Here is a 27,227-nt window from a genome sequence, read left to right as displayed (position 1 = left end):
TTTCTCGAGGAGTTCAGGGCCGACTGGCCATCCTGGTAGATTACTCGTCAGCGACTCTGTGATGAAGTTGAGACTTGGTTAAAATACGGACGGATGATCCAGGTAATCTCGTGTCTCTCCTTGGGCAACGGAGCAACGAGAGTCTGAACGGAATACCCGAAATACTGGTGAGTCGCTCCAGCCAAGGCAACTTGTTTCCGGAGGTCCGTGAAAGCTTGACCTGAAATGGTCAATGAAGGCAGTAAGTTGAATCGCAAAATCTGCAAAAGCATTGTTGCAAGTAGTGGGACGATATAAAGATTGTAAATGGGCTACGAGTTGGCACTCCAGTATTCGACAGATGGGAATGATAATTAAGCTTGATTCAATGAATTTATAGGCTTCACAGTTCACAGTTTTATCATGATCCATGAAGCGCTCTAACGTGAACGAGCACTTGGACTAGCTAGTTAGCTCTCCTCTAGATCAATTCCATAATTTCCATTGGCAAAGGCCATTGTTAAACGCACGCCTTTCCCAATTGGGGCAGCGCGCGCCCAGAAGTCGACCCAGTTCTTTCTGGACATTGTTTGCTCCACTCAAGTTCTCGATTTAATATGACTCCAAACTCGATTTCCATCACTTCAAACCAGGTGACCCATTGAGACTTTGCTTGTTTGCCCAAGCCGCGTCGTTTACACCGTATTATCAGTACAGGACTGTCTCATGTCCGCCCCCGCCTGCTGGACCTGCCGCTTACGGCGCAAGAAGTGTGATAGGACCCGACCCGCCTGCAGAGGCTGTTCCGACCTCTCTATCGACTGCCACTACAGTTCAGAGCGGCCGGACTGGATGGATGGAGGGGATAAGCAAACTCAAATGGCGCAATCGATCAAGGCTCGGGTCAGGCAGGGTGCTACATCTCGGCGCGCAAAGGGCTTTGCCGTCCAAGTGCAGCCTCTTCAACAGGGCTACAGCTCAAAAGCGATCAGGCTGCATGAGACCACCTCACTAGAAACTTTACCCCCTTTTGAGGAACTCGATACGGGGGTGTCCAGCGACGATACCACCACATCTGCTGGAGCGGCCCATTCCACTAACCAACAGGAGACCGATGACTTCCTGACAAGCCTGTACCTCGACACCGTATTTCCCCATCTTTTCCCTCTCTATCGCCCTGCGAGTTTGGCAGGTGGCCGCGTCTGGCTGCTCAAAGCTATCCAAGAACAACCTGCAATCCATCATACTGTCATCAGCATCAGTGCATACTACTTCACTCTGCTCCTAGCGCGAGATGCAAGCCAGACTCTGCGCACTCCCTGTGAACAACACGTCTGGGATACTCTGGCATTGCATATGGACTCTTCTCTCAGAATAATTCAGGAAGAAATGACCGCATTCAACAAAGTCTGCCCGTCGTCTGGCAAGGAGGACGTTCTCAAACAGGCTCGTTTACTAGGGGCCATCGTTCAGCAGCTGATCTTTGACACGGCCATGGCGCAGGGTGCTGCTTGGAACTTGCATCTCACAGCGGCCTTGGGCCTATTCCGCGACATTATCGAGACACACGGTCAAAGAGACGGGTTCTTGGACCTTGACGCAGTTCTGCAAGCCATAGCGCCTAGGAGTTCAATGTTTAATGGCATACACCTCGACTTTGCGCCCTGGTCTCAAGACCAGAATGCCTTTCAGTTCTTTGCGGCTTTTCTGATATATGCAGACGTCATATCAGGTGTCATGAGTGGAACTACACCGAAGCTTCAAACATACCATGGAATGCTGATAGCTAACGAAACTGCGTGCGATAGCCGTCAAGTGCTGGCTCTGAAGACAGAAGATTACATCGGATGTCCCGGGTGGATCCTGACTGTTCTTGGCAAGATCTCGGCTATAGATGCTTCGCAAAACGCTACAGGAGAGCGAGAAAGACAGGAAATCGTAGAACTTAAAGTCAAGCTCCAAGTTGGCCTAGTGGACACGCAAGAGAACCTGCAAACAGACCAGGGCCAACAAGTTGCAGAGGCATGGATGCACGGCGCAATGCTCTACCTTATTATCGTCGAACAAGGGCGTCGGCCCTTACACACTGAAACGAAACATCACGTACAGTCTATTGCAAAAATGGTTGCAGGGCCGCTCTCTCTGCGCAGCATCATGTGGCCATTCTTCATGGCTGGCGTCTTAGCAGGGCAAGAGGATGAGACCATTTTAACCGAGGCTGTCTTGAAGTTGGGCCCTCTCAAAGCATTTGGCTCTGCGAAGGAAGCTCTAAATCTGTTGGAGCGGGCTTGGCTGGCGCGTGATGAGACTCCACAGGATGATTGGCGGCTTTCGGATTGTTTTGGCGGCGAGGACAGGCACGGGTTACTTGTCTGAGTATGATAAGCTTTATTATTGCCTCCTAAGTTGGAGTCTATAGAAGTGCTGATAAATATGGTCTATACTTGGCTATGTTTATTGGGATCAGGGCAGTAGTTGCGATCCGCTGCAGGGAGGGTCACGCTTGTGTACGTGATCCTGGGTGAGCTTCCTCGTGAAACAGAACGTGACTCCGTTGCTTCTGGTTGCCATTGCTCGCCTCAACCCTTTTTGTTCCGACTCTTGGAAGAAACAAGTGGCCGGCAATTATGTGTCTGCTTTTGCCCACCAGTACTAAGCCCTACCTGGGATGAACATCGAGCTGGTCAATCACGCAATGAATAAATGCCAATGAGGATACGGTGTAAGCCCCAATGCAGCCTTAATAGCAATCCCTTGCACCCTGTTATCCGAGTGCGAAAGCGCGTGTGAAGTCGGATGTAGCGAGAAACGATGTAGCAAGCATTATCTTGTTTTCGGAATAAGAAAAAAAGATTGCCATGATTGCTAATGAAGATGACATACTACTGGCTATTAGGATGTGCCTGTGTCACAAATGGACAAACATTGATCCGATACCGTGGTACAGTCATGTAGGTGCCTTACGTTGGATCATACCCTTGGTCCTGTTCTCCCATCATCACATTCCTACTGTCCACCATACCAAAACATTCTGCCTCAATACCCCTAGAGAGAAGAATCAGAGAGAATTGGCGTCAACTCCACGATGGCCGCACCCAAGGTCTTGATAATGATGAGCGACGCGGGCCACGATCCCACGGGTAAGCTGATCAACGAGTCGCCCTGGGATTAGTACAAGCTGACAGAACCCGCAGAGACGGCCGTCCCCTATGCTGCTTTTAAAGAAGCAGGTTTTACAGTCCGATTCGCTACAGGAACTGGAAAGATCCCAGAATGTGATAAGATGATGATGGAAGGCGTTACAGGGAAACTTCTGGTGTGTTTGCGACCCCGTCTTCAAACCCTTGGCCCAATTCTTACCATTAATACTATTAGGGAGCAACAGCTGCTGTGGTAAATCAATACAAGGCCATGCTAGAGTCAGACGAGGCTCGACATCCACTATCATGGGCTGCGCCTGGCTTCTCGCTCGACGAGTATAACCTCGTTCTCTTACCTGGCGGACACGACAAGGCTGTGCGACAAATCATCGACTCCAAGGAAGTGCACAATCTCATGCTTGACTACTTCCCCAAGACAAAGAAGCCGAGCAACAAGGCCGTAGGTGCCATCTGTCATGGCGTCATGGTGCTGTCATCTGCTAAAGGCAGCGATGGTAAGAGCGTGATCCACGAGTGTACCACAACTACACTGCCTGGATTGTTTGAGAGCTCTGTATACTGGGCTACTAGGGCGTTTCTGGGTGATTATTACAAAACATATGGCGCTGGTAGCGAGAACACGGAAGATTCTGTGAGTTCTGGCACTAGATTGTGCATGTTGGATAAGCACGCTGACTCACTCTCCTAGGTCCGCAGTAGCCTTGCTGATGATAGTAAGCAGTTTAAGGGAAGCAATAGTTTTAATCCGTACGTTGGTCCCAAGGCAGCCTCCAGTAATTGCGCTCTTCTAATTGACCAATACAGCTTTGTTGTCAGTGATAACGAGTATAATTATATCTCTGCAAGATGGCCCGGCGATGCAGACCTATTCGCCAAAACTTTGGTAGATCTTGTGCGGGAGTCGCAATAGAAGTGTTATGGTATACTTTCTTTACGAGCTTCGACTTCTGGAAACAGTGAGGATAAGGTAATGGCAATATCACAAGTTTGTTTTATGAAAGACGTTGGCGCTAGCAAAGCCAGAGTATCTAGGTCATCAATGTGACAGCCAAAGACCATAGGATTCGCTTGGTTCTGGCCTCGAAATTTCCTTTTTGGGGTGATAGTGGTAAATCAACTCTATCTTAATCTCACGCATCTAAGACATCCAGCATGTCCAAGCCGCAAGGTTGTCCGATATATGTCTCCCACAGTTCATCAAATGGGAAAGGCATATCGAGACTATCAACCCTTGGGCCCTCATGTCCCGATGTATCATAATCCAGTGGGGTTACATCTTCTGTATATGTAGAGACGGTTGTAGAGGGCGACCAGATGCCATATGTCACCAGCAACTGCGTCAGCACATCCAGTAACTTCGCAGCCATCTTCGAATGACCTTTGACATTGTCCAGCTTCTTCAGAACCTCCATCAGCTCAGATAATTGAGTCTGACCATCCTGGTTGCAACAGATATCAGTAGTAAGAACAAGTGCCCCGATAAACATGTGGAATATGGTGCCCTGGATCTTCATGAAATCAGCAGAGTGCGACATGTCTGTCATGCTCATGCCACGCTGGGAAGAAAGAACAACTCGACCAGCCCTGAGGCTCGCTTGACGCGAAAATGCATGTAGAGTCTTATTGACGCGTCCGGGAAGATATGGGAAATGCAGTCCGCAGCGGAAAATGTTGATGAGAAGGTTGATCAAGAGTCGCTGCATCGGAATGTGGGGATAGCTTTGGTCAATCTGTTTAGTCTCCTCAGACTCTGCCAATTCAGCCTTGAAGAAATTCGGTAGCTCGCATAGCAATGACTCCAGTTTTGCATCAAGTGTGAGGATTAGCTCACACGATGCTTCGCCTGGATCATGCGGCATTAGATCAGAAATGCAGCGAACTATTTCGGCGACCTTGATTCGCTGGATGTTGTAGGACATGGTGGTTGGTTCTGAGAGGGGCCACTCCTTGTACTCGGGGTTGTTAACATCAGTATCGTTGATGTGTTTTGGGAGGTTGGTACTAATAAGGTTCGGTTGGATGAGGTAAGTAGCCCCAGACGTTCCTGCGTTAAGTCAGCAACTCATCTAATATCTTCAATCATGAGCATTCACCCTCTGCCTTTGAAGATGCCCAGTCTGTGGCAGCGAGATACCACCAAACCCTCCTCTTTATCTCCTGTGTCACTGGGTCCCCATCAACCTTTGAATGGCCCCGTCTAACAGGCACCCGGTCAACAACATGCAGTCCAAGGCTATGAGAAACAGCAATAGCTTCAGCAAGCAAGACACGATACCGAGGAGAAAATGTTTCCGTGTGATGGATGCCAAAGCTGAGGAGGATCAATGCTTGTACGTTCTCAAGGGTATGGTCCGCCCTTCGACGATGTTGCTCTAGACAGTCCATCGCCATTCGAATGTAGGCGGCAAATAACACCAGCCTTTGCTTGAGTATTGGGATACCTGAAGTTAAGTTACCATCCACAGGCTCAAGGATCGTCGCCAAGGCAATGACGGATAATATCAAGGCGAGCCCTTGAGGTGCAGTTGTTGCAGAAATATTGACAATCTGGTCATATGCCTCGTTTATGAGAATACGTGCGTGGGGTTCGTAGATGATGTTCTGGACATGGCCCAAGTATTGGAAGTATACTTGAAACAGGCGCATTGTCTCCCACTTGGGAGGAAGTTGTATGTGGCGAGGTTCGATTGTCTTCTGAGATTTGTAGTCTGCTGAGATTGATATACTAAGCTCGTGCGTGAGCGCGCGATGCTTACAGATGTTAAAATAAAGAGCAATGTGCAGAATGATTATTATAAAACCTACCAAGAAGCTATCATTGACCGAGTATTTGGTGGCTTGCATTTGATCTTCAGGAGGCATCGACTCAGCAACGTTATTGGAAGCGCGTTCTTGGGTTTGCGGGACGGTGGGAACATTGAATCGAATGGCGTTGAGCTGGTTACTAATTGGGGTCGGTATAGAGACATGTTTGGTCCTTTTATCTGGGCTGAGATAAGTTTCGATTTGATCTAGTCTCGAGAGAATGCCCGACAGTGCTGAAGAGTCTGCCTCTTGAGATAATGCTCTTTTGACCGCCCGGCCAGGATGCGGCAACGCTTGCTCTGTGCACTCAACCGACCGAGCAATACAATTCGCACATGGCTGCTGCCGATCGCATTTCAGCTTTCGCTGGCGACATGAGAGACATGCGTTTCTTTGGGTGCCTGGTGTCATTGTGGTTGTACTCAGCATTCAGTTGTTCGGATCCGCGGATCCGTCAAGATCAGAAGCCTCAATTCAGCGAGCGGTTAATTATCGGGCTATGAGGAGGACGAATCATATCCTTGGATCTCGACCCGGGTCTGGTCCGGTCCGGTCCGTGGACACTGGACATCTCGGATCCGTCCTAGAGATTGTATTATTGGATTCGGTATTTATAACAATGCTCAAAGCGTCAAAGAGTTCAATATTCCAGACAATACAGTACCCTTCTCATACTCCATTCCTGAAGTCAAGATATCTTGCTACCAAGTCACATCATAACCACCAACATGCCCGACATTGACTTTAGTGCTCTGGCGGCTGCTGCCGATTTCGACAACTTCCGCCAGGCTCCGACACTAGACGTTCTCGCCAATGATGCCCTCCTTTCTCCCAACTCCAGGTTGGAACAAGCCCTCGCCAATTCAGAAGCCAAGGGCCTTCCTCCCATCAGCGTCACCCCAATGTCTGGCCAGCATCTTTCTATCCTTACTCAACTCATGGGCGCCAAGTCGGTGCTAGAAATCGGTACACTTGGTGGATACGCAGCTATCTGCTTTGCTCAAGGCGGTGCGAAAGTAACAAGCATTGAGATCGACCCTAAGCATCGCGACGTCGCACTTGAGAATGTTGCAGGTCTTGATGTAGAGGTCCTTCTTGGAGCTGCGCTTGATGTACTACCCAAGCTCGTGGAGGAGAAGCGGCAGTTTGATATGGTCTTCATCGATGCTGAGTTTGAGGACCATATCGAGCATTTCGACTGGGCTGTCAAATTGACCCGGCCCGGAGGGTGTGTTTTCTTCGACGACGTGGTGCCGGCCATGTTCAAGAATGGCGAGGTAAAACCAGGAGTGGATTCTATCTTGACGCATATTGGAAAGGACCACAGGGTCAAGGCTGCACTGATGCCCAATGTGGCGTGTCACCCCATGTTGCCCACGCCTATCTTTAATGGCTTCGTATTGGCTCTAGTCAAAGAGCACTGATCAAGATGGCAATGAAGCTCGCTGCGACAAGTACCATGGTTGACATTGCAATATACATTCTTACCGCTCTTCTACATTTGTATCTTCTATTTGAAATATGTAATAATGCTTCAAGGCTTGAAGTGACAACCTGGCTAGCGTTAGCTCTCCCACCTTAAATCAGACCATTCTAGTCCCAAAGCCTGTAGGAATTATTCCTGGTATGTGGGTTCATTATAGTGAGCACCTGGACCTCGAGCGAGGCCGAGAATATGCCTAGCCGCCTTGAGCCTTACCCTTTTCAGCGTTCTCGTAATCAGCTATCCAAGCCACATTCCTTCAGGAGGCATCCTACGAGACAATGCTGCGTTTCACAGCCCTAACCCGGACACTTAAGACCTTCATATAAAGTGTTAGCGATCCAGAAAATGACAAACAATTTACCGATCCTCAATTCACATTGTGCAATTACCTTTTGTAACTTGCAGGCTTGAATAGTCGCCTTGTGCTCGAGCCGGGTTATGCGACTTTTATAAAGCTGTGACCTCAGCTACACCGGAAAAGCTTTTCTCCTGCCGCCCAAGTCTGCTTTGCCGAGTTCCGTTCAGCTCAGTAAGCGCTATAAATAAGCAGTATCAATACGAAATTAACTCTCGCAACCTCCTCACCTGATCCTTTTCAAGGCCGCAAAAGATGGCCTCTAACCTCTATCCTCACAGGGGCTTTATGCTGGACACAGGCCGAAAGTTCTTTCCCGTCAAAGCCATTCTTCACTTGTTGACCTTGCTTCACCAATACAACTTCAATGTCTTTCATTGGCATATCTACGACGCGGAAAGTTTTCCTCTGCTTTGGCCGGCAGGCGAGGGCTTGACGAATGCAAGTGTCAAGTACAGCCAGACTCACACATACTATACGCCCAGCGATATTCAGAATGTGATATCGTATGCCGAGAACCTGGGAATTCTTGTGTATCCAGAGACAGACATGCCTGGTCATAGTGATATCTGGTATTTCATACGATACCCCCGCTTCAGCGTTGCTGCATCATCTAACGGCACTCTACTAGGGGAATATGGAAAAAGGACTTGGTAGTAGGAAAGCCAAGCTTGAAAAAGCCGGACGCCCAGCTCGACATTAGGCAGAACAACAAACTAGTGTATGATTATATCCGCAGCTTGGTATCAACCGTCGATGGTTATTTTGGCTCACCTTACCATCACTTTGGCGGCGATGAAGTGGCATACATGTGGAACACCAAAGACGATAACAAATTATTCAACACGTTTTTGAACTGGCTCAAGACTCTCACTCCAAAGAAATCGGTCATCTTATGGGACGATCCTCTCACCGACTCGGAAAAGAGTATCACCCTATCAAAGGACTGGATCATTCAAACCTGGCATAAAGGGACCACTCAAAAGATACTCAAAAAGGGACACCGGGTTATCGTTTCTGAGTCCGACACATTCTATATCGGAAACGCAGATGCTGACAAGATATCCTCTTTTGTATTCCCAAAGGACTCCAAGGTCTTGGGATTCGAAGTGGCGTGGTTCACCTCACAGGATGATGATCCGAGTGATTTGGATCAAGATTGGATTATCGAACCCTTGAAAGCTGCATCTAAGATCCGGAGAAAGTAGGCAAGGAAAAGGCGCATGCGAACCTCAAAGGGCCGAACTGTACGAGCTAGATGAAGTGGCACTGAGTCCCAAATGGCTCAAAGTTTAACTATGATGATCAGAATCTCCAATCTTATCTATTTACAACGAAGCAATTCCGTTCTTTACCAATGACTTCACACCGTCCTCGGATCTTATTATAGCTAAGGAATAAATCGTCTTTTAAACAAAGCCGGTGGTTTCTCTTTTATACAGTGGGGGGCAATAAGTATGAATACCCTTTGGTGTACTGACACACACCTCTTAGCCTAAAACAAGCTATGTTGACTCCTAATCCTGGTTAGAGGTTTTCCCTAACCAATTAGTATAAGAGATAGCTATGTGTGAGGTTAATATACACACTCTAGCTGTTAAAATGGGCTAGCGGCAGAAAACAATACACGCCCGGTATTCATACTTATTGCCTCCCACTGTATCTTTAACTGGCGCTTTAAAAACCAGGTCCAGCATTATAACACATTCTCCTTGACGCGGCCGCCCCGAATAATAGGGGCCGAGCGCGCGGGTTGTGGCCCACTTCCCGCACGCTCACCATTTGTCTACTGCCATTAAGTGCTGCAGCGAGCCGAGATATCCACTAGGCCTTTATAACTATTACATGAGACTACCATTGGATTGTCTCGGTTGATATGCATATCATGCCTAGTACTAATATTCTTGCTCTTGTGCTGACTCCAACATCTTCTGAAAGATACTCCCGAGAAGGATTATACGTGCAGTTATCTTACCTCGTCTTGTCTCTTCTGGTCCCGAAAGGAAACACGTGTTAAGCCTGGTTGGGGTACCTCGACCGATAGGAGATCCGTGAGTTGTGGACTTTAGTAGTAGATAGATGGCAAAATGCCGGACCTAGACACGTTGGGAATAGGAACCGAATAGGCCAAACTTAATCGTCGAGTCGCGCGCGCGCTTGCTTAGTCACCTCCCTTATCGATTCATATATATCTGACTTTACTCAACGAACAACGAGCGTTCTGGCCATGGTTCGGGACGATAATTGCACCGATACTATACTTTTCGTCGAGATGAGGCCGCACGGAGGCTCTGTTTGCAAGTTGGAAGCACGAATGGCTCTGTCGCCTTGAGTATATATACACAGCTGGGGACTTGAGTTTGCAGATTTGATCATCACCATTCACAGCGTTCAAGTTTCACAATGCGTCTGCTATCGCTTCCTTCAACTCTCCTGCTCGCTGCGAACGCAGCGGCGTATGACACCCTCCTCCACTTCGGCCCGACAGCTCAGGTAGAGACGCGTTCTATCGACCAGATTTACAAAGCTGCTCTCAAAAAGGGCGGCGTCGTGACAGCCTGGTTCGGCGGTGATGAGAAGAACCAAGAAGACGCAGTCAAGAAGGCTTTTGAGACAGCCTTTCCTGGCATGAAGCTTAATCTCACTGTTGACCTATCTAAATATCTTGATGGCAACATCGACCAACAGCTCGCTAACAACAACGTCTATGTTGATACAGTCGCTCTGCAGACCACGCAAGACTTTCCACGATGGAAAGATGAGGGCGCGCTACTTTACTATGCCCCTGCTGGTTTTGATAAGATATATTCTGGCTTGAAGGATATTGATGCTGCCTTCTACGGATACACTGGTATTGCGTGGCAGCTCATCTGGAATGCCAATAAGTTGAAGGGCAAAGAGGCGCCGGCAGAATACAGCGACTTCCTTGCGCCGGAGTACAAGGGCAAACTTGCTTTGACATATCCCAATGACGACGATTCAATCCTGTTCCTGTTCGACCAAATGTAAGTGCCATCAATCAGCACATGAACGTAGACTAACATCGATAGCCTCAACAAGTACGGCGAGACTTGGTTCACCAAGCTTCTCCAGCAGAAGCCTCGCTGGGTGCGCGGAGCAGCCACCCCCCAGACACTTGTCCGCGACCCCAAGACACCTTACGCCGCAACCTTCACCTCAGCCATGGGCCTGACAACTGGCGCCGGCTCTCTCAACGCTACATATCCCAAGAAGAGCAACTTCATCTCGTGGGCACAGCACACTGCTATTCTCAAGGACGCGCCGCACCCCGAGGGAGCTAAATTGCTGCAGAACTTCTTACTGAGCAAGGACTTCCAGAAGACCAACGGGTTCTGGCCTGTCAGAATTGATGTCGCTCCGCCGGCCGGGTTTCCTCAGTTTATCAATCAACTGAACACCGATCCGCATAATTTCATGAAGTTCATGAGTGACCCAGAGAGAGTTGAGAGGTTGAGATTCTGGTTCGAGAAGAGACTTGGTACTGCCCAAGGTCTCAGCCCACTGGATGATGATTTGTAGACGTTTTTTGAGGGGCTGTTTATTCGTTTTATCTTTCTTTTATTTATATAGTATTATTATCTGCTTCATAAGACCTCCCTTCAATTAAATTCGTCTTGGCAGCATTTGCATGCCAGGACATTATCCACGAGTACAGCATCAACCTCATAAAAAGATTCTCACGTAGTATACCAAGATGTTCTTAGAAATGTACGTTCTAGCCAGCGTCTTGCTTCTGGCTACAGTCGCTCAATCATCGGGTGAAGCTTCTTTTTGTGGCTGGCAAGTGCCTGCATAACATATCGATTGGCCACCAGTCCCTCACCCAAAAGTATAGCTGATACGAGAGCCATCCCACCGCCTCGACCTGATAACAGTGTGAGATAATGTGCAGAATCTCCAAGCATAAAAAATCGCCCCTTCGACTACAGTGATAATTTGACCGTTGGAAGACTGTCGATGATGGGCAGGAAACCACCATTTTCTGCGAGATCGATGACCTCGGCTATCTTGGTTGGACCATAAGCGGCCACTGTGTGAAGGGGGCCAAACTTGAGACCTCGGTTCTGTTGGTCGGTAAGGTCATCGCGCCAGATATAGAGCCCTACGATCCGATCGTCTCGCAAGCTATAGAGTACGTCTACATGGTCTGGGCTGTTGAAGGACATGCATCTCAAGGCGAGTGGCTGTTTTGCCCCGATGCTATAGACCGCATAAGAGTTAACTTCCTCTATACTATGCTCCTAGTCAGCTACTACTTCAGCACCAAGACCGCTACACAAATTCCATTAGTTTATAAATTTTCGACAGCGATTATAGGGATCATGACAGGGTTGGCCGTCTCATAGGTCCGACTGGCCATGCCCTTAATTCTTAGAGAAGTTGTGGTCGTTTTCGTCGGTCATGGTATATTAATTTACCTTTATAACAGCTGTATAATGATATACCAGAGAGTGTTAACTTTGGATGCGCGGTGTCAGAACTTGTAGAATGAGAACTATTAATAAACTAGATTCTATATAATATGGCAAAACATATCAGGCTCTTAATGTAGTAGTAAGTGTTTGCCTCTGTTCTCTTAGTAAGCGCACTTGTTCATCTATCCAGATAGAGAGCAATTGCTCTACACTGACACTTCCCACATTCTGAGGATGAGTTACAGCATGATAGCTGTCTACGAATGATTGCCACATCCTCTGAAACTCTGGATCGGGGAATTGGAGAGCTGAAGGATCGTCCCCTTCGTGAAGGCGGAACCATTCCAAGGCGAGGCGGATATGGTAGGCGGTAGTCCAAGTTACCGTAGTAATGCTGAAGACTGTTCCGACCCCAGCCAGTTAACAATTGTGAGTTCAAAGCATGAAGAAAACGATCTCGTACCTGTTTTGAACCTGCCCCTCTCAGAAACGAGTTCTCTTTTCTTTCTGTAACTATCCCAAGCCCATTTCGCACTACTAAAGGCAACACCAGACGCAATGACAGGTACAATAAGGGTGCCAGCAACAGCAGCAGCAGCAGCGGAGCCAGTAGTAGCGCTAACAGTAACACTAGAAAGGCTAAGCCAGAGGGATCCCAGGGCGACTATCCCGCCCTTGACTGCATCGTTTTGCTTTTGAATTGAGGCACTCATTACCTCATGGAGGAGGTCCTCTCTCAAAACAAGGACACTGGAAGCCGCATTTGACATCTTGCAAAGGCTATTGCACACAAAGTGCATCCAGCCCATATCCCGAAGCGACATGTGCCCTGTAGGTGCTATTAGGTTAAAGAAGCTGGTTAGCGGGGACTCTTTCAGAATACATGAAATCACTAACATTGAACTGTCCCAAAGCGGTTTAGGACCTCATCGTAGGTCTGGACGAAATGCTGGATGCAAAAATCGAACTTTTCCTTCTCCTCACGTAAAGACTCACCTGCTGACGTCCTTTGCTTAAGGAAGTTAGTGATTCATAATCCACATCAGCCGACAGGGATTCCTTACAGAGAAAAAGGTGAAGACAACCCCAACAGTCGGGAGGACTCTCTGGATGAAATTTGGTAGGTCAAATGTCTCTGCTAAGTCAAGATTATAGAAATGTTGCATAAGGTGAAAGCAATCATGTAGCCCGGCTAAAGCCGCAAATGCGAAAACCATAAAGCTATAATGTCTGTGTCAGTTGAAAGGAAGCAGTATACAATAAATGAACTGTTTAAGGACTTGTCTAAGGTGGCAAGACTTACGTAGGGTTGAGATAGGGTCGGCTTTCTCTTATAATGTCCTCCGCCAAACTCGAGAATACGCGAGGACCTTCTGAAAGAATCTTATTAAAGAAAGAAGCTGTCCAATAGGCTCGAAAGATATCAGAGAGTGGTATGATACCCCAGATGGATCTTGGCGTCAGATTTTCGACGAAGAGTTGTTTGCCTTCGGTCCCGGTAGTCATCATGGACTTGCAGAGAGTTCGGATAGCAACCTCCAAAGTCATGTTTTGTTGAACCGCAACTGCGGAAAGTCGAAGTCGAACCTAATAAATTATGTTAAACCTTTGCCTGAAGTAACTGTAATATAGGGATATCATGTTTGCCTGCCATATATACCTTTACAATGCGGGTGCTATCCTCAGCCTCTATGCTGAATTCGTCTAGAGCTACTAAGCGTGAAATCTTGGCTAGATAGAACACCAAATCATCGTGGTATTCGCTGTCAGCATCAATTCGAGGCTCGCAAATTTTGAAATGGAAGCCTTTCGCGTCTTCGTGTTCATCTAGCCAGTCTATGGCATCCAAAGCAGTGGGCTTGACGAGGCTTTTAATTTTATCATTAGATGGTCCCATTTTGGTTAGTTGAGGATAATAGGCTTGGGAGCTTATGTAGTCTGCGCAGCGTCGTTTTGACCTTTATAGCACAAATACAATCCAGGAGCTGTGACTTGCACAAGAACTGAGGCCTGCCACCAAAAGGCTGATTGGACGGTGGGAGACGTTGGCCATGTAAGCTGGGGTTGAAACTGCAAGGTCCTACATGAGGGTGCCCTGGGGGAATAGATCTTATTGGATGAACGAAGCTACTGACGATTAGATTTGTCTAGTTGCTGCAATATGACTCCGTGGGCGGTTTGAGGCCTTCGAGTGCATTTTACTTCTGTTTTACCAATACCTCAGATAATAGCATAGCTGAACGCCTAAGAGTATTAGATTAGTTGGACGTTCTGCTTCCTTGCTACTTGCTCTGATGTTTATCCTTTGGCAGCCAGAGGGGATTATTCGCGGCCGTTGTTATTTTTCACTGTCAATTTCAGTATTGTCGGGAGTGACGATAACTAAGAAAGCCTAACCGCTCTTACCTTTTTGTTGCTTAGGGTCAAATTTCGCTTCGCAATAGAAGAATGGAGCATACTGAGCACCAGCGAGCACTTTATTCTGGAACCCGCCTCGAGCAGGTTTTCTCAGTCCCCCCAGCGCTCAACGCCGATGATTTGAGAATTTCCGTACTTGCTAAGCTCAAGCGGTATAGCGAGTTACAGATGCTAGATGAGAATGAAGGTGTGCATCAGAGGGCCACGGAAAGATCTTCCTTGTTTAGTATGCTGTCTTTAAGAAACTCACTGACAGCACCCAGTGAGACAGAATTGCCCTGATAACTATGCCATTCAACTCCTTATGGCTCAGAGATCTTTACTCAAAGATGTTCGAGACTTGTCTCTGTTGGCGGAGAAGGCCAGCGTCCAGATACGATCTCGGCACTGGAGGAATTCGCTAATCCATACTTCATTGTATTATTCCCACTCTTTTCAGTTTTTTGAGCATGTTTGTATCAGACAACCAGCTAACAAACGTTTGCATTAGAGCATTTCTCAGCCATGCTCTATGTACATCGGCGATCTCTGCCCTATCTACAAATTTGTCTAATACCTGGTCCGCATGTCGCCATCGACCTGGGCAAGTCCTGTGTTCCTCCTGTTTTATGCCGATGCCGAGAATTCTATTCCATATCCTCCCCTGGTTTGGATATCCCATTGCATTGTACCGCATTGCGACTTTCCAGACGGCAATCAACGAGACGGCGAGATTGAAAGAGAGCCTGGAGAAGATGGAAAAGGACGTGGAGAACGGGTTTATTATTAGAAATATCTCTTGCTTGGAGGCTAATACCTGGAAATATATTGCCTGGGGCGGAGTAAGACAGTAAGGAGACCAAGAAGCCACAGAAGATCTAGATTATCCAATAGACCTGCGACGTGGCCGCCCGCCAATGAAATAGCAACACGTATTAAGTAATAATTGCAGTGTATCAGCCCTTTGCAGATATTGATTCTGATGAACTACTTCGCCATGGCATAGGAATTACCGACTGGAGGCGGGAAGCTACTTTTGCCAGCGCTGGCGATGATGACTTTAACAAGGCCATGTCACGATCCAGTCCGGAGGATCGGAATACGCAATTATCCTTCATTGCTCAAGGGAAGGCCACCAAAGGGGCATCAATAGCTCAGCCTACCACTCCTCAACTTTAACAACCCATCTGTGATCAATATGAGATGAGATTGCTTCGACTTCATCCGGGCACTGGGACCGACAAGCTCCGTGGCACCCTACTTCACTGTTCAGTCAAGCCTGTCCTACGGACTGAGAAGTTTTGTAGATGAGCTGTTTCTATGGATGACCTCTAAACAGGAATCTGCTATACAGCCCTAAGCTATTCCTGGGGAGCACAAAGGTTCGATGCTTGCATTGAGTGCGATGGACATGAGAAGCAGATTACCAAATCCCTCGAAGGTGCACTTCGGCAACTTCGTCATCCAGATCATGCCGTTATTTTGTGGATTAACCAGATATGTATTAACCAAAGGGATAACGGAGAAAAGGAAAAACAGATACCTCTCATGGAACACATTTATGCTCGGTCCATGAATACGGTGATATGGCTAGGAGAAGGCACTGCTGAGTCAGATATCGCCATGGGGTTCCTCGAAAGAATCAACAAATACCTACGGTTCTCATTTGGAAATATTAGTGCCGATGAATTCGAGACGTTAGGACTTCCACACAAGGACTCTCGTGCATGGGTCGCGCTTTGGGATCCACTCTGTCGAAAGTGGTTTACAAGAGTGTGGGTCATTCAAGAAACCCTTCTACCACGTGGCAGAACACTCTGGGTCGCTTGTGGTAAGAGCATTCTGCTTTGGGACGTTCTCAATCATGCTTGCATTCACCTAGTAGAGAATGGGATTTCTCTATGGATGGAGAGACTACCTATCACTCAATACAGCAGAGGGGTAGATGTTTGCAGAAGAAGCTTGGACCTGGGTTCACTGAGAACCGGGATCTGTGGACGCAGCTGGCTCCCTCAGCATTTTCGAACTATTGTGCAGGACGCGCAATGCCATGTGCTATGACCCAAGGGATAAGGTATACAGGCTTTTGGGGGTTTGCAGGGAATCAGAAAGAGCGACTGTGAAAGTTAGCTATGCTGACAATTGCACTGCTGCGACTTTATACCGGGACCTTGCGGCACGATTTATCGGTGATCAACCTCATAGAGTTGGAACAGGTCTGGCCTACGCCGATCACGACTCCACGGAATTGCCGTCTTGGGTCCCAGATTGGACGGCGAACAGTCGAGCGATTCTTTTGGCGGCCTCGTGGGGACAAGGCATCTATAGTGCTTGTGGAGGGTGGGGCGGTAATCTTCTTCATGATCTCGATGCTCGAGATAGGGGCCAACTCTGTGTGAAAGGGCTGCTCGTCGATAGTATCATCAGAACAAGCGACATTTTCGCCTTTCCAGAGATTTCATATATTGATCCTGATTCAACAAACATTACTCTGCTCGACGCCATTAGCTTTACATCGCTGATCAAAGATTACAAACTCGGCGAGGCATCCTTTACTGAACTTTGGCATACCCGTGTTGCAGGAAAGAATGGAAATGGACTACAGAAATCTCCCTCAGACTTTGCCGAGATCTTGAGTCTGCTGCTTGATGAAACAACTGGGCTTTCAGAGACCCTGCCAGGACAAGCGGATTCAGTCAAGCAGACACCACCTAAGGGGAATGGTAGATTAAAGCTCGCGAATTTATCGCGTCGAAAGTCAGGGGCAACATTCCAAGAGATACGTGTTGCATTTAAAAGGGCATTGACGAATAGACGATTAGGAATCACCAAGAATGAACGTTTTGGGCTATTTTCTCAGAGGGCCAGGGGAGGAGATGGTATATATGTGTTTGAAGATTGTACTGCCACTTATATCATGGTACCTGCGCAGGATAATAGCTTGAGGTTTGTCGGGAAGTGTTATGTCTATGGGATAATGCAGGGAGAGGGATTAAAGGGTGATGGAAACAGCATGGGGAATATTATTATAGTGTAAAATCTAAAATGAGTTCCTTGTTTTCACTTCTGTAACATCGTGTTTAGCAGACCATTAGAAACCCCGGAGATGATATATAACACACTCGACCAGCCTTGTGTGCTAGAATGGATTCCCTCGTGTCGCTTTGCATAAGACTATAAATTAGCACGGCCACAACCCTGGACGTGGGTAGCACGCGATACTTGAATTAACTATTTGTGTACCCCTACCGATGAATAGAATACATTGGATGGCTATTTCCCTAACCATTCGCCTTGGAGCTAATGAATTGCGAGGGAATCATGACTGGGAGGTTCTGTTGTAATGCCCGTACTTATATAATACCAGTTCTAAGACGAGGACGAAGATAACTTTAGCAGTGGGTTCTTAATGATGAAAAAAAGAAAGAATGGTGCGAGTTATATATATAAATAAGTGACTTACAGCCTGGGAATTTATAGGTAAATAAAAGTAACAGGAGGATATAATCCACAGTTAATGCCTTCTTATTGAACCTCGACATATTCATCGGGCCGAGATCGGCAAAATGTGACTTGGATCAGTTGTCCGGCCACAATAAAGGGTCCCGGCCCCGAGACTTGAATGTGGGTCGCTTGCTCTACCGAGCGTTTATTATTGGGTTTTAGTGGGGCTTATAGGTAAAGAAAAGAGGGGCATTGGTGCCTGGTGAATTCGAGTAAACACCGATGCATACTCTGTTATTTCTTCATCTGCCGTGTTTTCCGATTTTTGGCTTCTGGTCAAGATTTTACTAATAGTATAGAGTTTTAATTTGCTTAAGAAGTAAAGAGCCAAGCATGGGTAGGTGGATATAAGAGTTACATACTTTACTATGAAAATAATTAGTTCGACAGTATATATAGGAGTCTATATCCCGACTCTATTAACAGATAAGAAATCAAGAAACAGTTAATTCTATATTACACCAACATCTACTATGATACTTCCAAACTATCATCTCGCTTATTATCCTGCTGCTTCTCTTGTTTACTCAAAACTGCCCATTCTTACCAACAAACCGTCCTGCTGTCCACTGTGTTCAGACCGCTCAGCAGAGATCTCGAGTAACCATGTCTGAAGTTCGAGATGGGAACGCAGGTCAACAAGACTTGGATGCCTTGGAGCGAAGCGAGAAGCCATCTGGAGATGAAGTTAGGCCTGATCAGAAGTCAGAGCAACAGGTTGATGAGAACTTAGTGACGTGGGATACACCCGAGGACCCAAAGAACCCAAAGAATTGGACCATGAAGAAGAAATGGACTGCGCTCATCTGTGGTATGCTGCTGGTCTCTCCCAATTTTAAGCCCTGCGTCATTCATCATCTTTCACCATCGTCTCGGTCTCTCAACTGCGCAACACTACAAATACCCTCTATCGTCATGCAACATAATTAACATAATTTAGTCTCCTTATTCACGTTTATCTCTCCTCTCACATCTACCATGGTCGCGCCGGCACTCGCCTCCATCGGCGAAACTCTTCATATTGACTCATCTCTCGAACTCGCCCTCACCCTCTCCATCTTCGTAGCCGCCTACGCAGTCGGCCCACTCTTCTGGGGCCCAATCTCAGAGCTTCGAGGCCGAGTCATTGTCTTGCAAGTCTCCAACCTACGGTTCCTTTGCTTTAATCTCGGCTGTGCCCTGTCTCAGAACAAGAGCAGCATGGTCGCCTTCCGTTTCTTGGCAGGCTTTGGGGGCTCTGCTCCGTTGGCGGTGGGGAGTGGGACCATCTCGGACATGTTCCAGCCAGAAGAGCGAGGAAGGGCTATCTCTGTGTACTCTGTGGCTCCTCTGCTTGGACCGGCTCTTGGACCTATAGGAGGAGGGTGGATTGCAGAGAGAACAACCTGGCGTTGGGTGTTCTACTCCACGACTATCGCATGTGGCTTCGTCCAAGTCGCGGCTCTGCTTTTCCTGAAAGAAACATATGCGCCAGTGATACTTGAGCGGAAGAAGAAGCATTTGATCAAAGAGACAGGGAACACGGAGCTATACACAGCATACGACCACCCAGATAGGACATTCTCAAGAACACTTCGAATCGTCTTAACTCGCCCATTCCGCCTTCTCTTCACCCAACCCATCGTCATGTTCCTCGCTGCCTACATGACCTACCTCTACGGAACCATGTACCTTGTCTTGAGTACCTTCTCGGGCCTATTCGAAAAGTTATATCACGAAACCCCCGGCTACCAAGGGCTGAACTATATCTCCCTCGCATTAGGCCTCTTCATCGGCACACACATCTGCGCGCGCTCCCAAGATCGCATCTATAGAGCTCTCAAGCGTCAACGCTGCAAGGAAGGCCAGCCAGGACGCCCAGAGTTCCGCGTACCAATGATGGTCCCCGGCGCGATACTAATTCCTATCGGCTTGTTGATATACTCTTGGACAGCGGAGAGCAAAACACACTGGATCGGCCCCAACATTGGCGCATGCATCTACACCACAGGGCTTATCATGGGATACCAGTGTATACAGGGATACTTGGTTGATTCATATGCGCAGTATGCTGCTTCAGCGGTGGCGGCCGCCACGGTGACGAGAAGCCTGGCGGGATTTGGGTTTCCTTTATTTGCGGCAGATATGTATGATAGTTTGGGGTATGGATGGGGAGGGACGTTACTTGCTGAAGTGGCGATTCTGCTGGGGTGGCCGGCGCCTGTGACATTGTGGTTATATGGGGCCAAGATGAGCGCGAAGAGTAAGTTTGCGAGGTGATGAAGTACATAGAGTGTGTGTAAGCCAGTTCAATATGTCAGTAAGATAGATCAATGTAACCAATTAAGATAATAAGACAATTATTAAAAAGAAGTACTTAGGGAAGGTTTATATCATTAGGTAATTAACAATATAATATATATAATAAGGCCAGGTATAGTATAAGGACCTATTAAGTAGTAATTAAGGCATCTAGGGAAGAGTATAATAAGTAACTTTATTTAATTAGATAGTTTATAATAGGTTTAAATTAATCACTCGTTAAAGGGTTTAGAAAAGTGCAGTATATACTTATATACGGCGCATGCTTATTAAACATATTATATTGTAATTCATATATGGCTAACAATTTTCCCATAAGCACTTCTACTTAGATAATAAACCTCAGGCCTGTCAAACTTCCAAAAGTCCCCCTACCCTCTTACCCAAATTGCAGCATACATATCTTCATCAGAACCCAATGTATACCCACTTACCAGTCGCAGCCGATATCCTTTACCCGTCCATTCATCAAACTCATTTTGGTAGTTAGCCGATGACATGCGATGTCTGGAAACCCAAGGGCCACTTGGTGATTTGTCCCAGATCGCAGCATAAAAGTCTATGTTATTGACCACGTACCCATTTACATGGACAGTGCGATAACCCATGGCCACGTACTTATCAGAAAGCTTCTGATAATCAGAAGATGTCATGCCGTGGTGTGCAGCCCATGTGATATTAGTCGCCGACTTCTCCCACAGTGCTGCGTATCTGGCCTGATCCCCTTGCGCGTAGCCGCTGACATGCTTCAGTCGGTAGCCTTGCGAGAAAAAGGTATTAAACGCGTTTTGGTATTCAGACGAGGTCAAATCATGTCTAGCGACCCAAGCGGGGCCCCCAGACTTATCCCAGATGGCAGCGAATCGAGTATCTCCGGCGACAGGATATCCGTCGACAAGACGGAGGCGGAAGCCCTTACTAACGAGAGCATCGAACTGACCCTGATACTCGGTAGACGTCATGCCGTGCCTCGCAACCCAATCCGAGGTAGGGCTTTGGTCCCAAATCGCTGCAAAACGCGGGTTGCCGTTGATAGTATAGCCGCTAACATAGGTAAGGTGATACTTATTATGAACCATCTTGTCGAAGGTGTCTTGGAAATTAGATGAATCCATTCGGTGTTTAGCCTGCCAAGGCACAGAATCTCGAGGATTGATAGAACGGTGTGCACCTGCGCCATCGGATGTAATTGGCGTAGCTTCCGAGGGAGAGCTCATGACGACCATGAGGATAAATGCCCATGTGGCAGCGCATCGGAAAGGAGTCATGATTGTGGTGCTCAGAATAGCATTAGAGATTAAATTCTGAGGAGTAATAGAGGGCTAGAAATAGATACCTGAGCTGTTCGATAACTAACCTAAATTAACTCTCTTGCCGAAGTCACTGTTTCGATGGTGAAGGAAAAGAAACAATTTTATCAAGATGACTTATAGATTCCAGTCTGAGAATTCGGAATACAGAAACAACGCAGAGACAAGTGTCCTCCATTGTGCATATTGTGAGCTTATTTATGCTAGAACTCCAGGCCCTGACTCAGGCTAGACAGGGTTACAGAGTCTGGCTATGTTTAGATGTAAAAGAATCAACTATGGATCGATAAGTGTAATTTTGGATTCTATTTCTACTCCAGGATACAAAGCGGGCGTTCTTGGATGTTTGAAGGCCAATTGTGTTTGCTCAAGGGGGCTGAGCATTAAGTCTAAGAATATCTGCGAATGGGATCTTGAAACAAACATGGGTGCAGCTGAACTCCGTACAATTTCGGAGAAAGATAACCTGTATATAGCCCATTCTAATTGTTTTGCCGGGCTCTCGACTTATATTTAAGGAAACTATTATTTATAGCCTTACCCTAGCTGCTTTTAGTTAAATAAGGGATATCTCCGTATATTGTCGGACTAAGGACTTAGATGCCAGTAAAATATTCTATTAATATTACGGTAAATTATTATTTTAACTATATACTATAAGAAAGTCCTTAGTTAATTAGGAGGGTGTTTTCCGGCTTACTAGGAGGTCTCGGGTTACTGTGCTTTTTAAGTGCCTTATATGCTAAAGACTATATTAAGTAATAAGAAGATTGGTAATAAATAACATTTGCGGCATACTATTTTTATCTCAATCTTGACTAGTTATGTGACTAACACCATTGTAGGGAACATTCGAAACACAGACTGCGAAAGTAATATCTGGCATCCTGAGCCTGTTATTAACCAAATCCGAAGCACCCTCCACAAACGAAAGTCGAGCAACCATTGTTGCAAATCAAGAAAATGCCATCGCAATGCACATCAGCCGGCTTCGGAGAACAGGGGGGGCCACCGCCGCCATTACACTCACAGAGTCTCTTCTTCCCAGAGACACAATAGCCACCGTCTCCCCAATCACTTCTCCCTGCCTCGTGCCATCCAGAAGGGCATGGTTCTGGATCGCAGAATGGCGCTGTCCCACTCCAGAAAGCTGCGCAGCCAGGGTTGTCGATGCATTCGCAGTAAACCTTGTGTCCAGTTGCACAGCAATGTCCGTCACCGCAATCGTCGCTTCTCGTCTGGCGCATGCCTGTAGGGCACTCTCCATCGCAAAATGGTGCCGTGCCATACCAGCCGGGCGAACACGCCAGGACCCGGCCTAGAATGGTGTATCAGATTTTACCTTATGTGCAGACAAAGATTCCTGCTTACCAATGCCGAGAAGACTAAACAGCATGAAAAACTGCTGCATTATAGGAGCAAGGAAAGATTTACGGCTTAAGTCAGTATGGAAGATCTACAGGGAGGTTTTCTCATATTTATAACCTATACTATATTAATACACACTATCTAGTCCTGTTTTTGTTATAAATACTTATAATTAATAGGCTAAGAGTATTATATTTTACCTCTCTTTGAACTATAATTAGAGTAGCTTTAATACTAAATTATAAATATTGAGCTATTTAAAACTAGTTATATATTACTGGTTTCTTAATATAACCTTTTGCAAGGCTTAGGCTTTTTTAATCTATAATTAGATAATTATTTTTAAATATAAATATTTATAGTATCTATTAAAGAGCTAACACTGGGCTGGGGGATACCAACTTGGCAGCCTTATAATAATAACTCTGAAATCACTGCATAAGGCCGCTATTTTAGAGATAAAGTATATAGAAGCCAGGGTAACCTGCTATTTAATAGATACCCTCTCTTATTTATATTATATACTAAACATAGTTAGAAAGTGCCTTTTACTAAATGCCTACCAGATATAAAGTAACCAAGGCTATATTTATATATAGGTTATACTTTTACATATTAACTATTCCCTCCCTTATTAATAGACTTTAAATACAATTACATTTTATTTTATTATACTATAAGTATCATTTTAGCTGGTCTTCCGCAATTAATCGGCGTCTAGATCAAATTGGGAGTGTCTTTGGATCGCTGATCTGGGACATACCTGATTACACCTGAGCTCCGATATCTTAAGGAGGAAACGTTACAATGATGCAGAGTTGCGTCGTCGCTGCATGTGAAATGAGAACACGCAGCGAAGTTGGACAACAATTGGCCAGATTTGCGCATGCGCCGGAAATACTCGAAAGCTCATAAGTCACGCGTATCTTTGTCTCGATTTGTGCGTGATGCTGTAGTACGATAAGGTTAGTGTGACCATCACTCACAAGCTTGAGTTCATCGAAAATTATCCAGGAATTCCCAATTTGCCCCAAATGCCTGGCTTTTATTATTCTAGACTACGGGCCATGATGTTATAAGATAACCTACTTTGGTTTATTTTTAACCATCTTAAGGAACTGTGGGTTTTTCTTCTACTGTGACGGTTAGGTCCAACTGTGTTAAACTAGGCCGTGCTAGGTTTATTATTAGCAGATTGCGTAGGGCGTATTACTAAGCGTTATCGAGGTATTACGTCTCTTAATGGTAGATTCAATGCGTAGTAGGCTTAGATTAATATAAAGAAGTTATATTAATAGTTGGCAAGCTAAGATCTATAAAAGTGCTAATAAATGTATTCTATATACTAAGGGTAGCCGTATAGCTTAGTAGAGAGTGAATGTGATCCTAGTGTTAGATCTAATGGCATCGTAGGTGATCCATGGTGATCCATCCTTAGAGCGCAGTGATCAAAGTAATTCAATAGGAGAGGATTGTTACAGGGCAGGTGATCATGTAATTAGAGGAAAATATAGGAGCCACGTGACATAGGCGCGGGATTATAATATATATTTAAAGCTATGTTTGATAAAAGTAAAAAGTATTAAATTAAAGAAAAAAGAGGTAATAAAATATAAAAAGTATCATGAATAATTAATTAAATAGATATTAATATATAAGATAACGCCTTGTTTATATACACTCTCACGTACTGTGAGCACCTGCCCGAATTCATTGAATAGTCTTAATAGCCGCTTGTAACTTGGTAGCTTGCTCTAATCTATTAATTTTGAGACAGACGCTCGCTACTCACGACCGACTCGGGATCTCAGAAACCGTCCCTGAGCAACCATATCCTGATCCGTCGGCATAGATCTAACAGATGACGTAAGACCAGGTTTCAGCTACCTACAACCGATTTCTATTTAGGAATGTGGCAGTTAAAGGAACATGCTCCCGCACGGCGCGAAAACAATGCATAAGTACGATAAATCCTTCAAGCAGTGGAGAACCCTTGTACGCCACAGTGTTCATACTGCTTCCTTTTTGCAGTTTTTGGCTGGTTATACGGCTGAAGGGACGTCACAAGTGGAGATACTGCAAGGGTATCTTGATTTGTACGGTGTCATTACCCTGCATTTTCCTGGCCACAGTGACATCTCGCACTGGCCTCGGCTCCTACAGTGGCCAATCTGCGGCTAAGGAACTTTTGGACGAGGCACGGCCCGTGCATTAGTGTTGGCGCGTCGGCTTGTCAGCCATGCAGTAAGCAATGAGCCGTTCTTGGTGAGGCAATCATAAGTACCTGATCTTGTATCTGGATTGGAAGCCGTAAGCAGTTCAGTTAGGTTCAAATTGAGGGTAAAGTCGCTGGGCGAAAGTGGTGACTCGCCAATCAGTCTAGGCCGACGAATTCTATACCTACAAATTGACGACTAACATAGTCGACATCAACATGTCGGTTCTTGGATCACAGTCAGGTCTTTCCGAACAAACGTTATCGGATGCAGATGACAGCAATGTCCCAATGCAGCTTCTGATGGAGACTATAGATAGACGAAAGGCACAGAACCGCATCGCCCAGAGAAAGCATAGTCAGTCCCCTCCAACTTTTCCGAGCCAACCTCACAGCATCGCTCTCATCCGTCCATGTTCTCGTCAATCCATGTGTGAATAAAATGATTGAGTAATAAAAAAAATAGGACAAAAGCTCAAGAAACGTATCGAGGAACTGGAGTTGCAACTGGAGTACGCGAATTTCAACTACCGACCAATCGTTCAAAAAACAACACCTCACCCTATACCAATGGCTGTACCGTCGTATTCGAATTCAACGGAGGAAAACATATTACCCCATCTTGACCACATCGAGAATCTCTTTACAAAATCTAACGGTCAATTGGGAAGCTTTTGGAATGCCCAAGAACATAGCTCATTGTCTGGGGTCTCGCCTCCACTTGGTCACATCACAACGCCTTTCCCCGTCGCAGCCATCTCACCATTGCAAATTCGGAACCTGACAGGCAATAGTGAGTTGCATAGTCTCTAAATTCTGATGGTGTTCGGTTTCTGTGAAGGCTGGGCCATGGCTAATGTTCGCGGCTTCTACTTCCAGCCTTGGATCAGGATAGTTCCGTTAACAGAGGTTTCACCTACACCTCAGCTCGCCGTGGTATAGAACCACCGACACCTTCTTTCTTGATGACACCAACTACCGAAATTAACGAGATTCTCGCGGTACCTGATGTGAGTCGCAGGTCTTCATTGCACCCGATGAGTGACGCGGCAGAACTTGATGACCCAGCTACTCCTCCTTGCTCATGGAACATGGAGCGCAAAATCGCCTACATTGTCGATTGCGCTAAGATGCTCGGGTTTCGCGACTTCGACTCAGTCGTAACGACCTATTACACCAACTCGTTTGAAGTTATATCCCGAGCTCATGATATGCAGAGAGTTAGCAGGATTCGTGGCCTCGGTTCTGTCCTTCGGACCATTGATGCCAGCGCCGAGACCTGGCCACATCACGAGAGCCAAATCTATCAAGCCGAGATTTTTAAAGCCGCCGAGCACCATTACAGGGCTGAGTTTCAGAGAGCCATTGACAGCGGAGCGCTGATGGTTCTAGAAGAGCGTCAGAGACTGAAGGAGGATGAAATGAATAGGCCGGCGGTTAAGCTTACGTCTCATAAGAGTGAACTCCTGTCACAGGTGAGTCCACGCTTTGATTTCAGAGTCCAAAGAAGAATTACAGCTAATGAAATTGGTAATCGGAACTCAGCTTCCAAACCTTTGGACGTTCCTATTGGAGCTTTCGGAATGCAACCCTCCAACGTCCTTTAACGCGCTCCTACATTACTATTTATCCTATCAGAAAGACGTAGCTGCCGACCAAAGGATATAATGAATCCGGTATCTGAGAGAGAACATCACCTATTTGATCCTTGTCTATAGATCTTGTATATAAAAGACTGTCACTGGCGCCTGGGTCTATTGACTGATAGTGAAAGCTTATGATATGTCCACGAGATATATCAAGCCAACAAAATGAAAAATTACAAATTCAAGCAAATCAAAAATAGACACTAGAATTTACTGATATTTATATTTATATTTAAAGTTAATGAAAGCTCTACCAAAGACTAT

The 27,227-nt window shown here is 46.3% G+C and overlaps 11 protein-coding genes across 12 annotated transcripts; 8 read left to right on the top strand and 3 right to left on the bottom strand.

The window, feature by feature from the left end:
* Positions 1–225: 225 nt before the first annotated feature.
* On the top strand, positions 226–2,355 carry FOIG_15062 (uncharacterized protein; the record flags this gene model as incomplete). The annotated part of the gene is made up of 2 exons (XM_031216385.1): positions 226–241; positions 692–2,355. The coding sequence occupies 2 exons, from the start codon at positions 226–228 to the stop codon at positions 2,353–2,355; spliced, it is 1,680 nt and encodes a 559-aa protein (XP_031053829.1).
* Positions 2,356–3,064: 709 nt separating this feature from the next.
* Positions 3,065–4,050, top strand: FOIG_15061 (uncharacterized protein; the record flags this gene model as incomplete). Its single annotated transcript, XM_031216384.1, has 5 exons — positions 3,065–3,119; positions 3,174–3,295; positions 3,355–3,771; positions 3,829–3,887; positions 3,945–4,050. 5 exons carry the CDS (start codon positions 3,065–3,067, stop codon positions 4,048–4,050), a joined length of 759 nt encoding a protein of 252 aa, XP_031053828.1.
* Positions 4,051–4,270: 220 nt separating this feature from the next.
* FOIG_15060 (uncharacterized protein) lies at positions 4,271–6,356 on the bottom strand (the record flags this gene model as incomplete). The annotated part of the gene is made up of 3 exons (XM_031216383.1): positions 4,271–5,184; positions 5,234–5,891; positions 5,946–6,356. 3 exons carry the CDS (start codon positions 6,354–6,356, stop codon positions 4,271–4,273), a joined length of 1,983 nt encoding a protein of 660 aa, XP_031053827.1.
* A 317-nt stretch (positions 6,357–6,673) lies between these two features.
* On the top strand, positions 6,674–7,369 carry FOIG_15059 (uncharacterized protein; the record flags this gene model as incomplete). The annotated part of the gene is made up of 1 exon (XM_031216382.1): positions 6,674–7,369. One exon carries the CDS (start codon positions 6,674–6,676, stop codon positions 7,367–7,369), a length of 696 nt encoding a protein of 231 aa, XP_031053826.1.
* A 545-nt stretch (positions 7,370–7,914) lies between these two features.
* Positions 7,915–9,201, top strand: FOIG_15058 (uncharacterized protein). The gene is made up of 2 exons (XM_031216381.1): positions 7,915–8,358; positions 8,418–9,201. The coding sequence occupies exons 1-2, from the start codon at positions 8,042–8,044 to the stop codon at positions 8,992–8,994; spliced, it is 894 nt and encodes a 297-aa protein (XP_031053825.1). The 5' UTR covers positions 7,915–8,041; the 3' UTR covers positions 8,995–9,201.
* Positions 9,202–10,189: 988 nt separating this feature from the next.
* Positions 10,190–11,326, top strand: FOIG_15057 (uncharacterized protein; the record flags this gene model as incomplete). The annotated part of the gene is made up of 2 exons (XM_031216380.1): positions 10,190–10,791; positions 10,837–11,326. 2 exons carry the CDS (start codon positions 10,190–10,192, stop codon positions 11,324–11,326), a joined length of 1,092 nt encoding a protein of 363 aa, XP_031053824.1.
* Positions 11,327–11,730: 404 nt separating this feature from the next.
* Positions 11,731–14,119, bottom strand: FOIG_15056 (uncharacterized protein; the record flags this gene model as incomplete). The annotated part of the gene is made up of 6 exons (XM_031216379.1): positions 11,731–12,035; positions 12,686–13,051; positions 13,120–13,234; positions 13,287–13,443; positions 13,526–13,809; positions 13,883–14,119. The coding sequence occupies 6 exons, from the start codon at positions 14,117–14,119 to the stop codon at positions 11,731–11,733; spliced, it is 1,464 nt and encodes a 487-aa protein (XP_031053823.1).
* Positions 14,120–16,242: 2,123 nt separating this feature from the next.
* Positions 16,243–18,430, top strand: FOIG_15055 (uncharacterized protein; the record flags this gene model as incomplete). The annotated part of the gene is made up of 3 exons (XM_031216378.1): positions 16,243–16,450; positions 16,836–17,498; positions 18,423–18,430. The coding sequence occupies 3 exons, from the start codon at positions 16,243–16,245 to the stop codon at positions 18,428–18,430; spliced, it is 879 nt and encodes a 292-aa protein (XP_031053822.1).
* Positions 18,431–18,729: 299 nt separating this feature from the next.
* FOIG_15054 (uncharacterized protein) lies at positions 18,730–20,382 on the top strand (the record flags this gene model as incomplete). Its single annotated transcript, XM_031216377.1, has 2 exons — positions 18,730–18,934; positions 19,064–20,382. The coding sequence occupies 2 exons, from the start codon at positions 18,730–18,732 to the stop codon at positions 20,380–20,382; spliced, it is 1,524 nt and encodes a 507-aa protein (XP_031053821.1).
* Positions 20,383–20,682: 300 nt separating this feature from the next.
* On the bottom strand, positions 20,683–21,692 carry FOIG_15053 (uncharacterized protein; the record flags this gene model as incomplete). The annotated part of the gene is made up of 1 exon (XM_031216376.1): positions 20,683–21,692. The coding sequence occupies one exon, from the start codon at positions 21,690–21,692 to the stop codon at positions 20,796–20,798; it is 897 nt and encodes a 298-aa protein (XP_031053820.1). The 3' UTR covers positions 20,683–20,795.
* Positions 21,693–25,418: 3,726 nt separating this feature from the next.
* On the top strand, positions 25,419–27,167 carry FOIG_15052 (uncharacterized protein). 2 transcript variants are annotated; one of them, XM_031216374.1, is made up of 4 exons: positions 25,419–25,675; positions 25,784–26,110; positions 26,197–26,792; positions 26,863–27,167. In XM_031216374.1, exons 1-4 carry the CDS (start codon positions 25,537–25,539, stop codon positions 26,983–26,985), a joined length of 1,185 nt encoding a protein of 394 aa, XP_031053818.1. In that variant the 5' UTR covers positions 25,419–25,536; the 3' UTR covers positions 26,986–27,167. The 2 variants fall into 2 exon arrangements, with proteins under 2 accessions (XP_031053818.1, XP_031053819.1); XM_031216375.1 differs by having other exon boundaries at positions 25,419–26,110.
* The last annotated feature ends 60 nt before the right edge of the window (positions 27,168–27,227 follow it).

This window comes from Fusarium odoratissimum, assembly GCF_000260195.1.
Source record: "Fusarium odoratissimum NRRL 54006 unplaced genomic scaffold supercont1.47, whole genome shotgun sequence".
Classification (NCBI taxonomy): Eukaryota; Fungi; Ascomycota; class Sordariomycetes; order Hypocreales; family Nectriaceae; genus Fusarium; species Fusarium odoratissimum.
Note: the sequence above shows the minus strand (reverse complement) of the source record. Positions and strands in the feature narration are given on the sequence as shown.

Coding starts and splice junctions, on each gene's coding strand:
- FOIG_15058 (XM_031216381.1), top strand. CDS start 8,042: ATGGCCTCTAACCTCTATCCTCACAGGGGCTTTATGCTGGACACAGGC. Junction 8,359..8,417: donor CCTGGTCATAGTGATATCTG/GTATTTCATACG, acceptor GCACTCTACTAG/GGGAATATGGAAAAAGGACT.
- FOIG_15052 (XM_031216374.1), top strand. CDS start 25,537: ATGTCGGTTCTTGGATCACAGTCAGGTCTTTCCGAACAAACGTTATCG. Junction 25,676..25,783: donor CATCGCCCAGAGAAAGCATA/GTCAGTCCCCTC, acceptor TAAAAAAAATAG/GACAAAAGCTCAAGAAACGT. Junction 26,793..26,862: donor AGAGTGAACTCCTGTCACAG/GTGAGTCCACGC, acceptor ATCGGAACTCAG/CTTCCAAACCTTTGGACGTT.